Source organism: Bos javanicus, chromosome 27 (assembly GCF_032452875.1).
Source record: "Bos javanicus breed banteng chromosome 27, ARS-OSU_banteng_1.0, whole genome shotgun sequence".
NCBI lineage: Eukaryota > Metazoa > Chordata > Mammalia > Artiodactyla > Bovidae > Bos > Bos javanicus.
Window position 1 is genome coordinate 36,775,407 of NC_083894.1, and position 17,531 is coordinate 36,792,937.

Here is a 17,531-nt window from a genome sequence, read left to right on the forward strand (position 1 = left end):
GAGTTCTAGGAACCTAAGAACAAAAGGTAAACGGCCTCTCAAAACATACCTTGAGTATTCTTGAGGATATGGAGAGGAGTACCAGGTATGAATTTCATACTTCCCAAACTCAATAACAGAGGGACAGCGGACTTGTGGATCAGGAGGACCAGTCACTCCAACTTTCTGTGCAGTGAGAAAATACATTGATTACATAAGTTAGCTACATTAAAAACACTAAGAGTGGAGTGAGAAAATACACTGGTTATATAAGTTAGGTACATTAAAAATACTAAGATAGGTAACAAACAAAACAAAAAAATCGTCTGAATCAAAGTGTCCTGTTCTCAGGATTCCACAAGGAATTAGAAAAGCCAGGAACAAGCTAATGAGTTTTGAAATAAACTGTCTTACTCTTTAAAACGAGCAACCAAATGAAAACTAAATATGCTAATAAATCTCCTAGAACCAAATGCAGTTGGTGACACTACAGTTTCCATATTTAATAATACTGTGAATATCCTCAACTAAACTCCTTCCTTAATGACTCAGTAGTTAAAGAGACACCGTGGCACAGGGGGATTCAGAGTCAGGGATGGGGAGGAGGGCCTGCCGCCCACAGGCTGAGATCAGACATACAGCACCCCAACTGACAGAAGCAGCAACAACCTACTCAACAGGGGCGTGCACACAGAAAGCAAGCATCCTCTAGTCTGCAAAAGCAGGTACTAAGGACAACACGAAAAGAATACACCAAAACAAGTAAGAGTCTTCAGTCCGTTGTACACTTCTCCTAAAACTTCCTTCCTAGTAGCTTTTCACAGGGAATTTGATTTGCCCTGTGCCCAGTGGAAAAAGATTCGTATACACGTATAGGCATACCTCAGAGATACTGTGGATTTGGCTCCAGACCACAGGAACAAAGTAAGAATCACAATAAAGCACGTCACACAAATTTTTGGTTTCCCAGTACATATAAAAATTATGTTTACACTCTGGTCTATTAAGTTTGCAATAGCATTATATCTTAAAAAAAAAAAACGGACATACTTAATTTAAAAATATTTTATTACTGAAAAATGCCAAACATTATTTGAGCCTTTAGCAAGTCCCATAACAGATCATCAGAACAAATACAATAATAATGAAAAAGTTTGAAATATTGCAAAAATTACCAAAACGTGACACAGAGACATGAAATGAACAAATAAGTGTTCTTAGAAAAATGGTGCTTGCTGATACCCTTGCTCAACTCGGAGCTGCCACAAATTTCAATTTGTAAAAAACATTATCTGTGAAGCACAATAAAGTGAACAGCAATAAAAGAAGGTATGTCCCCGTGTATATTATATATATAACATAAAATATATAACCATGTATAATTATCATGGATATTCTATAAACATGAATTAATGTTTTTAAAAACGGAGCTAGAATTCGGCCTAATCAAACACAAGTATTAATAACTCTTAAAAGGAACAACCAAAATTATCCTTCACCATTTTATGCTTTAAAAACCACTGAGAGATTACCAAAAGTCCCTTGCTGGAGCGCAGGACAAACACACACCCCACCCCACCCCCACTTCTAACAAATCTAAAAAGATATAATATCAAATTTATATTCTTTATATAAATTTATTTAAGGAAAACGCCTCTTCACCATAACTCATCTGAGGACTCCCTCTGGTCTGTCTAACCACTCCCTTTTCTAAAAGGCCAAGGGACGTATCTCGGGTTTCAAGTTGGAGCATAGCCAGGTGAAACCTCACCTCTTTCTTGAGGCACCTCAAAACAAAGACAAACATCTGTTAGTTGGATAAACTGTGTTACGACACCAAGGAGCACTGAGGCTCTTTCAAGAGCAAAATCAAAAAGAAAAACACAAGATGGGGTTAGAGAAAGATTTTGTTTGTTTGTTTCTCAAAAGCCAAACAGAGCTTTGCAAAAGTTTTAAACATACTGTTCTTTAAACTACATTCCAGAATCATGTACTGTAATTCACAAAGTAGCACCTTTTAGCCTATCTTCACAGCTCCAAATAACAAGAACAGTAATACAGAAAATATCAGAATAACCAGTCAGAAACCAAATCAACCTCCTGGGCCAAGGGTCACACAGGACGCACACAGGGCGAGGCCACACACCTGCTGCGACATCACCTGCGGCTGGACAGCCTTCCCGTCCGCGGCCGCGCGCTCCTCCAGGCGGATGCCTGACGCGAAGGTGGACACCCAGCTCCAGTACAACTGCTTGCACATCGCCGCCACCTGCGGTCTGCGGAGGGCCGGAGGCACGGCACACCTCCCTGCCTTCAGGGCCCTCGGCCTCCTGCACTAGGAAACGCGCCGGCCACCCTCCAGCTCCCTTGCGAAAGGAGCCTCTGAGCCAGCGTGCAGAAGCAACAAAGGCTGTGCAGCCAGGAAGGAGCAGGTGCGCCCAACCAACCGTTAACCCAGGCCTTGCCAAAACCAAACTGCCAAGTCTGAATTACAAGGTTATCTTTGATTTCATGTTTAAATTTCAGTCAAGATGTCATCAAATATGCAACTTTCCAAAGTAGCAGGTATTTAACAAATCAAGAGCACATAAGTTTTTTTTAAGCTTTTAACTTGGGTGCTGCCACCCTGTGCCTTCCTTCTCATTTGAATACGCCTAAACAGCTAAAACAAAACACACATTCTGGGCCAGAATGGACTGTCCAACCTAAGAAAATACGGGAGGGGACACTGAATGCACTAGTAATTGGACTAAATCAAAAGAGGTAACTTTAAATATGCCTATTCTAGAGAATGAAACTTATTACCAGCAATTTTGGAGAAAAGGTTGTTACTTTTCTGCAAAAAACTCCACTTCCATCCAATAGAGAGAGACCACTCTTGTATACACTGACCCCCAGCCTAGATCTGGTACAAAAGGAAAATTACAATTGAAGTTGACACAGCCCTGCCCCCTCCCGTCAGACATTTCTTTTCCATTCCCTGTGGGAATGACACTTTGAGGTGGGAATGGAAGGTAGGATTCCCCTTAGTATCAGCACGAGAATGTGCAATGGTGGGAGAAGATATGTCTTTCTGACACTGGGACATTTCCCATGAAAACTTTAATAAAAAACAATCCTGTTCCTTAAGGATTAAAAGTTACCTGATGAAAGAGATGTGTAAGAATGAAGTCATAAGCTGTGAAATGGAGAGAGCATGAACTGGGAAGAAAGAGCCTCAGTATGTGTGGGGTACCTCCTGTGCAGACCCTGCATCTCGCACTGTCATCTCCTTCATTCCCCACAATCCAGTCCTCAAAGCAGGAAACACATGCCCACTTCACAGACGGGGAGGGGTGTGGGGTGAGAAACAAGGCTCAGAGAAGTCGAGGGAGGACAGCACAGGAACAGCAAGAGTGAAGCACAAACAGAAAGAACCAACCAGGTACAAGGTGAGACAGAACGTATGGGGAGCCCTCAACTAATTAATTTCTGAATTCCAAAAGTTTGTAAATTTTTTTGAACTAGAACTTAGCTTTCCAAAGTACACATCCACAGCCTCTTATCCAAAACGCTTGGAATAGAATGTGCTTTGGAATTGTGAACTTTTCTCGTTAGAAAAGTGTTACAGAACATATATGTATCTTAAATCAACAGCCTCAGCAGGGTTTGGGAGAACACTGCATAATCAGATACCTTCATATTTCTTCAGCAAAGCATATGAATATTCATATATTCATAGGATAACTAAAGAATATATTGGGCTTCCCTGGTAACTCAGATGGTAAAGAATCTGTCTGCGATGTAGGAGACCCAAGTTTGATCCCTGGGTCAGGAAGATCCCCTGGAGAAGGGAATGGCAAACCACTCCAGTATTCTTGCTTGGAGAATTTCATGGACCATGGGGGTCACGAAGAGCAGACACGCCTGAGCAACTGACACAACAAAGAATATATATACATTCCAGTGTTCTTGGGAGAAGGCAATGGCATCCCACTCCAGTACTCTTGCCTGGAAAATCCCATGGACAGAGGAGCCTGGTAGGCTGCAGTCCATGGGGTCGCTAATAGTCGGACACGACTGAGCGACTTCACGTTAATGCACTGGAGAAGGAAATGGCAACCCACTCTAGTGTTCTTGCCTGAAGAATCCCAGGGACGAGGGAGCCTGCTGGGCTGCCGTCTATGGGGTCGTGAAGAGTCGGACGTGACTGAGCGACTTCACTTTCACTTTTCACTTTCATGCACTGGAGAAGGCAATGGCAACCCACTCCAGTGCTCTTGCCTGGAGAATCCCAGGGACGGGGGAGCCTGGTGGGCTGCCGTCTCTGGGGTCGCACAGAGGCGGACACGACTGAAGCGACTTAGCAGCAGCATACATATATATATAGTCTCAAATCAGTTCAGATTATGTTTTGCCAAACAACTGAATTAGGATAAGATCTTACAATATAATGACTTCTAATCAATTTTCATTCTCTAAAGAAGATATATACACAGATGGGCAATATGCACATGAAAAGATATTCAACATCACTAGTCACCAGGGAAATGCAACTGTACATCACACCCATTCACACCCATTAGGACGGCTACTAAAAATAAATAAATAAACCCCCAGAAAATACCAAGTGTCAGCGAGCACGTGGCCTTCGTGTATCTCCTGGACTGTACCAGGCACAAGCCCCTGCCCACAGCCTTCGATTCCAGTACTCTGCTGTTCACTCCCTCACCTTGCTCAGCCTTCTGCTACATGGTGGACAGTCCCTAACCCAACAATTCAAAACTGCACAAATCCATCCCTCGCCTCAGAGTTCTCTGCCCCCCACCCCGTGCTTTTTCCTCATAACGTTACCACATGATACAGTATTTACTTTAATCCATCCCCACTACTAAACTGTTAGCTCCTGAGAATACGAATTTTTTTTTTTTAAAGTCTGCTTTGGTCCCTGTTTTATCTCTAGTGCCTAACGGTACACAAGGTAACCAGTACCCGGTAACGTTTACTGTTAAATGAACGTTATCTATGTTAACAACTTCAGCTATTACCCATGCAGTTTCAGCTGTCACCTGTGTGCTGATGACCTGGCAAACCTACCTGGAAGCCCTCCTGATCACCACATCCATATACAAGACAGTCTAGACTTCGCACAAGCCCCCAGTGTGTGTGACCACGATTGGGAGAGGCCATCCAAAGAAGCTCCCCTTCCCACATCCAGTATCATCATCTACTCAAAAAAGAACACTGGGAACTATGTGGTTCTGTCCTTTCGTTTAACCTCAACTCAACCAGCACTCTACCTTTCCCATCCTATCCTAAATCCTTCGCACAACCTCTGCCTACTGGACCCCCGCCGCCTTCATCCAGGCCCTGGTCACGTCTCACTGACCACTGTGAGCAATGGACTGGAGGGCTTATTTGACCCACTTCACACTGCATCACTAGAACTAGGTTTCTAAATGCAAATACAACCATGCCGTCCTCTTTAAAATAAATTCTTCAGGAGCTCCTCAAGAGCTATCTAACTACTTTAAAGAACCACCGTTAACTAGAAAGCAAAGTACAGATGGCTTCACATGGACCATGGGATCTTCGTGACTCGGTCTTCTGGTCTGTACTCACCTTTTCAACTTCATCTCTTAACTGAATGCCAACCGAAGAAATTACACACAGCTCAAGTGTTCAGTAATGTTCCTCACACCCAAACTATTCCATGAGAAATGCCCTCCTCTCCCCATCCAGTAGCTAATTCTCATTCATTCTTTGAACACCCTAGTCAAATATCACCTGCTCCCTGAAGATGACATGAACAGCCTAGGCAGATGCCTTGCTGTCATTCTCCCAGCATCTCAAGCACATTTACCAGAGACTAGCAGTTAAGGATTAAAGATCTGGAGTCACACGGCCTGGTTCAAACGCTGATTCTGATACTGAATAACTATGTAATTCCAGGTATGATAATCCTTCAAAGGCTTCAATTTCTTCATATGTTTGAAACGGGAGCAAGTAACAAGATTTCATTAAATGCAAAAACTGACACATAATGCTGAATGTAGTGAACCTAGAACACAATAAAAGACTTCCTATTGCTAACCACAAGGCTTCAACTATTGTTTTATAAATGTATGTTATCTGGAGAGCAGAGACACATTTTCTATGTATCTGTGGGTTTCCAGCACCCACCACTAAGATAGCTAGCAGAAACTGGCATGGATTTAGTGCTCACCACATGAGTGACACACCAAGTGCTTGGCAAATATCAATTCATTTAATCCTTTCAACAAACCTATTAAGTAACTTAGTTGACAAAGGTCACTCAGCAGAGACAGGATTTGAACCTTGGCAGCTTATTTCTAATACCTAGGCTTTTAACCACTATCTTAATGAATATTCAATAAAATTTTGCTAAACTGTCAAGTCGGGCAGGAGGGTTCCCACAAAGAAGGGCAGCAAGAAGAAGAAAGGCCAGTCGGCCATCAAGAAGGTGGTGCCCGGAGAACACACCATGGGCATGCGCAAGTGCAGCCGTAGAGCAGACTTCAAAAAGTGTGCCCATGGGGCACTCAAACCAACCCAGAAACCTGCCACGACGTGGGCGGGAGCTCCAGATGTGCGCCCTGACACCAGGCTCAACGAAGCTGCTGGGCCAGAGGAGTAAGGAATGTCCCAGGCTGTACCCAGTGGGGCTGTGCAGAAGGTGAAGAGTCACCGAACAAGCTCCACGCACTGGTTACTGGTTACCTGGTTACTGCCTTACCTGGTTACTGGTTACCTGGTTACCGCCTTACCTGTCCACCACTGTCAGAACGCTACAGACAGTCACTGTGGGTGAGAACTCACCGCTTAGAGAACGGCCTCTGTGTCTTGACTTTCCTAGTGGAGCTGTAGCTAAGAGGCATGCATATCTTCGAGCAGTTTCAAATTACAAAACTACCTAGAGAGCATTTCCTAATACTGGGCCCTTCTCCCCAGTCCCTGGAGTTCATAAATATCTGAACAGGGCCTAGGCAGGATAAGGTGGTTTTAAAGTGCATTCTGGCTTGAGACCGACTGATGAGGTAGTTGGGACATTGAGGGTAAAATGTCAATGCTTTTACATGCATTTTGGTAATTGTAAGATAAATATTTTCCAAGGAAAAAAATAATTAAATAGGGATAACAACTCTTAGAGTGAAGAGAGTTGCTGAATCTAGTTTATTTCATTTCTAATTAACTGTTAAATTCTTTATGCAAAGAAAAAAGTTATTTCAAAAATGCTATTAGTGTTCTAGAAACACACACAATCAAATCCTTCAAAATTAGAAAGCACTAAAAATACTAAGGAAATATAATGCACTATTTGGTGATATTTTATGTAAAAAACCATTCTATTTATTTCGAGGAGGCTGTCATGCTCTTCAACGTAATGACTTAAATACAAATGCTTCTTTTCAGTGATGAATCTTCTAAGAAAAACCACTCCTTCCAAGTTCACAAAATCACTTTTGAAAGATAATTCCAAATAAAACCCTATTCTACCAATTTCTTTGCTTCTGTTTTTTTTTTAAGAGGTGGCTGTTTTTTATGGAAGTGTTCACTGAATAGCCACTAATGATGGAAGATAGTACCAGGCAAACTATACCCTTCTCCTGTATTTTTTTTTTTTAAGTAAACAAAAAGCAAAACCAATTAATAAATGACCCTTTTTGAAGGAGGGGTGAAAAAAAGAAACCTTGTGAAATACTTCAATAATGTCTGACTTAATTAGGTAACGTATCACACAAAATTTAATTGCTCAAGATCATCACTATAAGCTATCACTATTGGGAGCTGCTTTTGTGACTGGTTAAAGCTCTATGAGAATTCGAATTATGTCTCACTCACAGGCCCTGCACCTAGCAATTTCTAGAACAGGGTAGGTACTTAAATATGATGAACTACTGATTGGATGGATTGCCATCTAAGACACTGTAATAAAATCTTCCTGCAAAATTTGTGGAACAAAGGTTGAAGCAGTTTCTACTACAGCATGTCTAGGCTCTCCAAAATGACTCTGTATGCTATGTTTATGAATGCTGTTATTATTTAAAAACATCATCTAATCTAATCAATAGTAAATCCCCCCATTGCTTCAACTCGCTTTCTCTAGGACATTAGGTCAGAGAGCCTGGAAGCTGTTCTTGACGTCCCCTTACTCCTTTAAACTACACATCAAACCTACCAAGTTACACCAACTCCATCTCTGAAAAGGATTCTAAATGCATTTCCTTCTCCCCCATCTCCACTGCCGCCTCTCTAGTCTAAGTCACCTTCTCGATCACTGAAAAAGCCTGTACATTTGTTTCCCTGCTTCTACTCTTAGCTTGGAATATGAAGAATTTAAATCCATTCATATAGTGGCTAAAAAAAGAAAATGTAATTCGTATTTGTTCTATTTCCTTGCTAAAATCATTCAATGATTAAAGAAGATGTGGTGTATACATACAATGGAATACTACTCAGCCATAAAAAAGAATTATCATGACATCATTATTTGTAGAATCTAAAAAGAGAAAAAAAGACACAGATTTATTTAAAAACCAGAAATAAGACACAAACATAGAAAACAAACTAATGGTTACCCAAGGGGTAAGGGACGGCTCTATGCTGCTGTACACAAAAGAGATGAGCAGCAAGGATAAGGGCCTACAGTCAATGTCCTACAATAAAACACAATGGAAAAACAATCTTTTTAAATCATTCAACACCTTCCCACTACAACTGCAATAAAAACTCCAATCCTAACTTATGTCCTCATTTTCTCTCTCCAACTTCATCTTTTGTGGCTTTTATTCATTGTACTCTGGTTGTCCTGGCCTTCTTTCATTTCCTCAAATGTGCCAAGTTCTTTTATGCCTCCAGACGTGTACAGGCAGCCCCCTATGTCTGGAACATTCTCCTCAGTAGCTCTTTGCTTTGCTGACTTTCTACTCATCTTTTAAGTCCCTGTGTGAATTATCACTGCCTAGGAATACCAGAGACTGGTACAGGAAGTGTCTACTATGCCCTCTCACCACATTCTTACTTTCTTCCCACTACTTATAAGCTTGTAACAAGAGACTTACTTGTACAATTGTTTACTATCTGTTGCACTCATGAGACTGAACGTTTCATGAAGGCAGAGTCTATGACTGTCCGTCTACCCTATAGCTCTAGCTCCAGGCCAGGCACGTGAATTCTAAATGAATGGACTTCATGGAGAAATATCATCATAACGTCAGTGCACTATTTCCAGAGTGTGCTTACGAGAATCAGCACAGGTTAGGGTGCACAAGTCTAGCTGCCTATTTCCTTGGTGCCAGATTCGTACACGGATAATCCCAAGTTTAATAAAACACTGGAAGAAACATACTGTCTCCACTAGGCCTCAGCAAGGCTCAGCACCCCTTTTAACTTTCCCTAGTCATCTTTCTCTTCACATCTCTTCTCTTCACACCTATTATTATAACTTCTGACTCATTTCACCCAACAGAAAACTTTATTTAAATATCCACTCAGTAGACAAATATTTACTGAGCCTTTACTATATTCCAAATACTCAGTATAAAGCAGTGACCAAAAAGAAAGCACCTGATGTCAAGGCACTGGCATTCCAGAAATGAATGTTTCCATTTAGAAGTAAGTGCTGAGCACCTTGTAGGACAAGCAAGCAGGTAGGGAGACAAAGAGTGACCCAGAAGACAGAAGCAGAGGCCTAAACAGAGTGAGCAGTGAGCAGACTCGCTCTCTGGACCAGAGGAAGGGCCACGCAGACCGGGAGCAGGAAGTGCAAAGGCTCCGAGGCCACGTGCGCCTGGTGCACCTGAGGAAGACAGAGGAGGCCGGTGGCTGGTGACGTGTCAACAAGGGCCAGAATGGGAGGACAATGTGCAAGAGGAAGGCAGGAACACGGCCACAGTGGGTCTCTTTAAATAGTCTCAGCAGGACTGAATGACCCTACAGGCTTTCTGAGCAGAGTGGAAAGTCTGAAAACATTTATTCTAGCCCCTGTGTAAAGAATACAGCTCAGACACAGGGGTGAGCAGCAGGAGTGGAAGCAAGCACATGAGTATGGAGACATCACAGCAGCCCAAGAGGAAAGGAGGGCAGCTCAGGCTAAGAAGGTGGGTGGGGAAAGCAGCAGTCATATTTTGGAGACATTCTGGAGGTAGGACCAATAGGATGTGCTGATGAACTGAACATGTACAGGGTATGCAGAAAAAAATCAAGGATGACACTTCCTTGGGCCTGAGAAAGTAAAAGAACAGAACTACTGCTGATGCCCATTCTCCACTAAAAGGAACCAGGGATTCTCAGAGAAATGGCTGAATCTACAGCGTGAACAACAGGAGCCTAGGATATATTGCTGTGGCTAAAAAGCAGATATGAATATGGGCTATACAAATATTGAATCATTTCATTGTACACTTGAAACTTTTTTACAGTTATATAAAATTGAGGTCAATTATACCTCAACTTTAAAAATCACCAAATGAATAAATTGGACAAAGTAACACACACACACACACACACACACACACACACAAAGAAGCTCTCCCTGCCCAAATCTAGAACAACCTGAGCATCTAAATAAATACCAGTAACAACAAATGATAAGATAACTCATAAAATAAGAATCTATAAGTCATAGATAGACAGATGGATGGAAAGATGGATAGACAGAAAAAAGGAAAAGCTCTTCTTTGTATTAGTATGCCAATTAAAAAACATATGATGGAATTAGAAAATCATCTAATTCCATCTAAAGCAACCAACAAAGTCTAGTGGATAAAATCTGATGAGAAACAGCACATATTTAAACAAAGTATATACCCCAAAATTACTTAATTACAGAGGGCAAATGAGTTCACAGATAAGAAACATGGCATGATATCACTGTAACCAAGTGATCAAAGGACACGTCACCACCGTGGATGTTCTACAAAATAAACGACCTGCACTCATTAGAAATGTCAAGGGCATGAAAAAGACTGAGAAACTGTTCCAGGGTAAAGGAGAATAGGAGACATTATGAGTAAACAAAACACACAATCCTCAGTTGGCTAGTTGACCAGGACAAGGCTTCCTTTCCTTTTGCTATAAAGAAAATTAGCAGTACAACTGGTGAAATCTGAATAAAGTCTCCAGATTAGATAACATGTTTCATGGGTGTAAACTCCTGATCTGGACTGCACTGTGGTCACCTATAAGAATTTCCTTGCTTTTAGGAAATACACACAAGTAAATAGGAGTAAAAAGCATTAGTATACATCTGCAACTTAATTCAGGAAAAAAGGTTCTTAAAAAGTGAAGAAACGACAACCTGACCGAACAAGATGGTGGAGGAGCATGTGGACGTGGAGGACATCTCTCTCTACGGATACGTCAGGAACACACCTTCAGACACAGAAGTGCACACAAGACACCGGCTGAGAGCCAACAGGAGGACCCGACCAGAGGAAACGAAGACAGAGAACCACGCAAAACTTGAGATCAAGCCCTGGGCCTTTGGAGTGGGAGCACTGACGCCAAAACCCTAGACTACCAGAGAACTAACCCCAGGGAGAGGATAGTGAGAACTCACACAAAGGAAGCCACCTGCATACGAGAGCCGGCGTCAGCCAACCACCAGCAGCACCCTGCGAAGGACACCGCAGCTAAACAACAAACAAACAAAAGTACAAACCCAGTAATCAGCAGACAGGATCACCTCCTCACGTAGCCTTGCCTGTCAGAGGAAAAACGAACCAACAAAAACTCAGCACAAATCTCACCCTATACGAAGCTCACACAAACCACTGGACCAACCTTAGGAGCCCAGAAACCAGAAGGAAGAAAGAAGTCAACCTTGAAGCCTGGGAAAAGGAGCCCTCAAACACAGTATGTTAAAAAAAAAATAATGAAAAGGCAGAGAAATAACACACAAATGAAGGAACAAACTAGAAACACAGAAGTCCAAATAAATGAAGAGGAAATAGGCAAACTACCTGAAAAAGAATTCAGAATAATGATAGTAAAGATGATCAAAAACCTTGAAAGCAAAATGGAGAAAATGCAACAATCAATTAACAAAGACCTATAAGAATTAAAGAATAAACATACAGAGACAAACAACACAATTACTGAAATTAAAAATACTCTAGAAGGAATCACAGCAGAATATCTGAAGCAGAAGAATGAATCAGTGAGTTGAAAGATAAAATGGTGGAAATAACTTCTGAAGAGCAGAATAAAGCAAAAAGAATGAAAAGAACTGAGGACAGTCTCAGAGACCCCTGGGACAATATCAAATGCACAAACATTTGAATTTTAGGGGTCTCAGAAAAAGAAGAGAAAAAGAAAGAGTATGACAAAATTTTTGAAGAGATTATAGTTGAAAATTTTCCCAATATGGAAAAAGAAATAGTCAATCAAGTCTAAGAGGCACAGAGTACCATACAGGATAAACCCACGGAGAAACATGGCAAGACACATAGTAATCAAACTAACAAAGACTAAACACAAAGAAAAAATACTAAAAGCAGCAAGGGAGAAGCAACAAGTAACATACGAGGGAAACCCCATACACTTAACGGCTGATCTTTCAGCAGAAACTCTGCAGGCCAGTAGGGAATGGCAGGATATATTTAAAGTACCGCAAGATTACTCAACCCAGCAAGTACTGAAAGTACAACCAAGATTACTGTACCTGCAAAGATCTCATTCAAAATTGATGGAGAAATAAAAAGCTTTTCAGACAAGCAAAAGTTAAGAGAATTCAGTACCACCAAACAAACCTTACAACAATACATAGTCAGGAAATATGAGAAGAAAAAAGATCTACAAAATCAACCCCAAACAATTAAGAAAATGGCAATAGGAACAGACATATCAATAACTACTTTAAATGTAAATGGATTAAATGCTCCAAGCAAAAGACACAGACTGGCTCAATGGATACAAAAACAAGACCCATATATATGCTGTCTTCAAGAAATCCACTTCAGACCTCAAGACACATACAGAATGAAAGTTAGAGGATGGAAAAATACATTCCATGCAAATGGGAAGCAAAAGAAAGCTGGAGTAGCAGTCCTCCTATCAGAAAAAATAGACCTTAAAATAAAGATTACAAGAGATAAGGAAGGACACTACATAATGATCAAGGGATCAATCCAAGAGGAAGACATAATAATTGTAAATATCTATGCACCCAACATAGGAGCATCTCAATACATAAGACAAACACGAACACATAAAAGGAAAAATTGACAGTAACATAATAATAGCAGGAGACTTTAACAGCCCACTCACACCAATGGACAGATCAAAAGAGAAAATTAATAAGGAAACATAATCTTAAATGATACATAAGATGAGATGGATTTCATTGATATCTTCTGGGCACTCCATCCAAATGCAGAAGAATAACCTTCTTCTCAAGTGCACACGGAACACTCTCCAGGACAGACCACATCTTGGGCCACAAATCAAACCTCAGTAAATTTAAGAAAATTGAATCATATCAAGCATCTTCTCCAACCACAATGCTATGAGACTAGGTATCAATTTCAAGAAAAAAAAAAAAAAACTGTAAGAAACACAAACACATGGAGATTAAACAACACATTCTAAATAACTAACAGGTAACTGAAGAAATCCAAAGGGAAATCAAAGAATTTCTAGAAACAAGTAACAATGAAAACATGACAACTCAAAACCTATGGGATGCAGCAAAAGCAGTTCTAACGGAAGTTTATAGCAATACAATCCTACCTCAAGAAACAAGAAAAACATTGAATAGACAACCTAAGTTTACACCTACACTGGAAAAAGAACAACAACAAAAACAAAAAAAAATTAGAAGGAAAGAAATCATAAAGATCAGAGCAGAAATAAATGGACAAGAAATGAAATAAACAAGAGTGCTGCTGCCAAGTCGCTTCAGTCGTGTCCGACTGTGCGACCCCAGAGACGGCAGCCCACCAGGCTCCCCGTCCCTGGGACTCTCCAGGCAAGAACACTGGGGTGGGTTACCATTGCCTTCTCCACATATACACACTGCTGCTGCTGCTAAGTCGCTTCAGTCGTGTCCGACTCTGTGCGACCCCACAGACGGCCGCCCACCAGGCTCCCCGTCCCTGGGACTCTCCAGGCAAGAACACTGGAGTGGGCTGCCACTTCCTTCTCCAATGCATGAAAGTGAAAAGTGAAAGGGAAGTCGCTCAGTCGTGTCCGACCCTCAGTGACCCCATGCACTGCAGCCTTCCAGGCTCCTCCATTCATGGGATTTTCCAGGCAAGAGTACTGGAGTGGGGTGCCATCACCTTCTCCATAACAAGAGTAAAGATTAATAAAACTAAAAGTTCTCTGAGAAGATAAACAAAATTAACAAACCTTTAGCCAGACTCATCAAGAAAAAAAGAGAGAAGAATCAAATCAACAAAATTAGAAATGAAAAAGGAGAGGTTACAACAGACAATGCAGAAATACAAAGGATTATAAGAGACTATTATGAACAACTATATGGCAATAAAATGGATAACCTCGAAGAAATGGACAGATTCTTAGAAAAGTTCAATCTTCCAAGACTGAACCAGGAAGAAATAGAAATTATGAACAACCCAATTACAAGCACTGAAACTGAAGCTGTGATCAAAAATCTCCCCAAAATCAAAAGCCCGGGACCAGATGGCTTCACAGGAGCATTCTATCAAACATTTAGAGAAGAGCTAATGCCTATCCCTCTAAAACTCTTTCAAAAAATTGCAGAGGAAGGAACACTTCCGAACTCATTCTACAAGGCCACCATCACCCTGATACCAAAACCAGACAAAGGCAACACAGAAAAAGAAAACTACAGGCCAGTATCATTGATGAACATAGATGCAAAAGTCCTCAACACAATTTTAACAAACAGAATTCAGCAACACATCAGAAATCTCATACACCATGATCGAGTTGGGTTTATTCCAGGAATGCAAGGATTCTTCAATATACGCAAATCAATCAATGTGATACACCATATTAACAAACTTAAAGATAAAAACCATGTGATAAAACCATATGATAATCTCAATAGATGCAGAAAAAGCTTTGACAAAATTCAACACCCATTTATGATTAAAACTCTTCAAAAAATGGGCACAGAAGGAACCTACCTCAACATAGTAAAGGCCATATATGATAAGCCTAAAGCAAACGTTATTCTCAATGGTGAAAAATGGAAAGCATTCCCCATAAAATCAAGAACAAGACAACAGTGTCCACTTTTACCACTATTATTCAACATAGCTCTGGAAGTCTTAGTTACAGCAATCAGAGAAGAAAAAGAAATAAAAGGAATCCAGATTGGAAAAGAAGTAAAGCTCTCACTGTCTGCAGACGACATGTTACTGTACATAGAAAATCCTAAAGACAGTATCAGAAAATTGCTAGAGCTAATCAGTGAATTTAGCAAAGTTGCAGGATACAAAATCAATACGCAGAAATCGCTTGCATTTCTATACATTAACAATGAAAAATCAGAAAGAGAAATTAAGGAATCAATCCCATTTACCACTGCAACAAAAAGAATTAAATATCTAGGAGTAAACTTACCTCATGCGAAGAGTTGACTCATTGGAAAAGACCCTGATGCTGGGAGGGATTGGGGGCAGGAGGACAAGGGGACGACAGAGGATGAGATGGCTGGATGGCATCACTGACTCGATGGACATGAGTTTGGGTAAACTCCAGGAGTTGGTGATGGACAGGGAGGCCTGGAGTGCTTCGATTCATGGGGTCACAAAGAATTGGACACGACTGAGCAACTGAACTGAACTGAAACTTACCTAAGGAGACAAAAGAACTGTACACAGAAAATTATAAGACACTAATGAAAGAAATCAAAGATGACATAAACAGATGGAGAGATAGTCCAGATAGATAGAACAGATATCCATGTTCCTGGGTAGGAAGAATCGATATTGTGAAAATGACTATACTACCAAACACAATCTACAGATTCAATGCAATCCCTATCAAATTACCAATGGCATTTTTCACAGAACTAGAACAAAAAATTTCACAATTCATATGGAAACACACAAGACCCCGAATAGCCAAAGTAGTCTTGAGAAAGAAGAATGAAGCTGGTGGAGTCAACCTTCCTGACTTCAGATAATACTACAAAGCTACAGTCATCAAGACAGTATGATACTGGCACAAAAACAGAAATACAGACCAATAGAACAAGATAGAAAGCCCAGAAATTAACCCATGCACCTATGGGTACCTTATTTATGACAAAGGAGGCTGCTGCTAAGTCACTTCAGTCGTGTCCGACTCTGTGCAACCCCATAGACAGCAGCCCAACAGGCTCCCCGTCCCTGGGACTCTCCAGGCAAGAACACTGGAGTGGGTTGCCATTTCCTTCTCCAATGCGTGAAAGTGAAAAGTGAAACTGAAGTCACTCAGTCGTGTCCGACCCTCAGTGACCCCATGGACTGCAGCCTTCCAGTCTCCTCCATCCATGGGATTCTCCAGGCAAGAGTACTGGAGTGGGGTGCCATTGCCTTCTCAGGACAAAGGAGGCAGGAATATACAATGGGGCAAAGACAGCCTCTTCAAAAAATGGTGCTGGGAAAACTGGACAGCTACATGTAAAAGAATGAAATTAGAACACTTCCTAACACCTACACAAAGATCAACTCAAAACAGATTAAAGACTTAACTCTAAGATCAGAAACTATAAAACTCTTAGAGGAAAACATAGGCAGAACACTCAATGACATAAATCAAAGCAAGATCCTCTACGACCCACCACCTAGGGTAACAGAAATAAAAACAAAAGTAAACAGTGTGGGCAAGTGGGACCTGATTAAACTTACAGGCTTTGCATGGCAAAGGAAACTATAAGCAAGGTGAAAAGACAACGCTCAGAATGGGAGAAAATAATAGCAAATGAAAAAACTGACAAAGCATTAGTTTCCAAAATATACAAGCAGCTCATACAACTCAATGCCAGAAAAATAAATAACCCAGTCAAAAAGTGGGGGAAAGACCTAAACAGACATTCCTCCAAAGAAGACATACAGATGGCTAACAAACATATGAAAAGATGCTCAACATCGCTCATTATTAGAGAAATGCAAATCAAAACTACAATGAGATATCACCTCAAACCAGTCAGAATGGCCATCATCAAAATGTCTACCAACAATAAATGCTGGAGAGGGTGTGGAGAAAAGGGAACGCTGTTCCACTGTTGGTGGGAATGTAAACTGATACAGCCACTATGGAAGATGGTATGCAAATTCCTTAAAAAACTAGGAACAGAAGCAGCATATGACCCAGCAATCCCACTCCTAGGCATATGCCCTGAGGAAACCAAAATTGAAAAAGACACATGTTCATTTTTCACTGAAGCACTATTTACAATAGCTAGAACATGGAAGCAACCTAAATGTCCATCGACAGATGAATGGATAAAGAAGTTGTGGTACATATACACAATGCAGTCTTACTCAGTCATAAAAAAGGAACACATATGAGTCACAGTTCTGATGAGGTGGATGAACCTAGAACCAATTATACAGAGTGAAGTGAGTCAGAAA

The 17,531-nt window shown here is 41.0% G+C and overlaps 1 protein-coding gene across 4 annotated transcripts in view; it reads right to left on the reverse strand.

Moving 5' to 3' along the window:
* Window positions 1–17,531, reverse strand: part of KAT6A (lysine acetyltransferase 6A) — a 108,786-nt gene that overhangs the window by 25,613 nt on the left and 65,642 nt on the right. For all 4 annotated transcript variants that reach the window (XM_061404584.1, XM_061404582.1, XM_061404583.1 and 1 more), the window contains one exon: window positions 50–165. In XM_061404584.1, coding sequence (XP_061260568.1) covers window positions 50–165 — 116 coding nt within the window. The remainder of the gene's footprint in view (window positions 1–49; window positions 166–17,531) is intronic.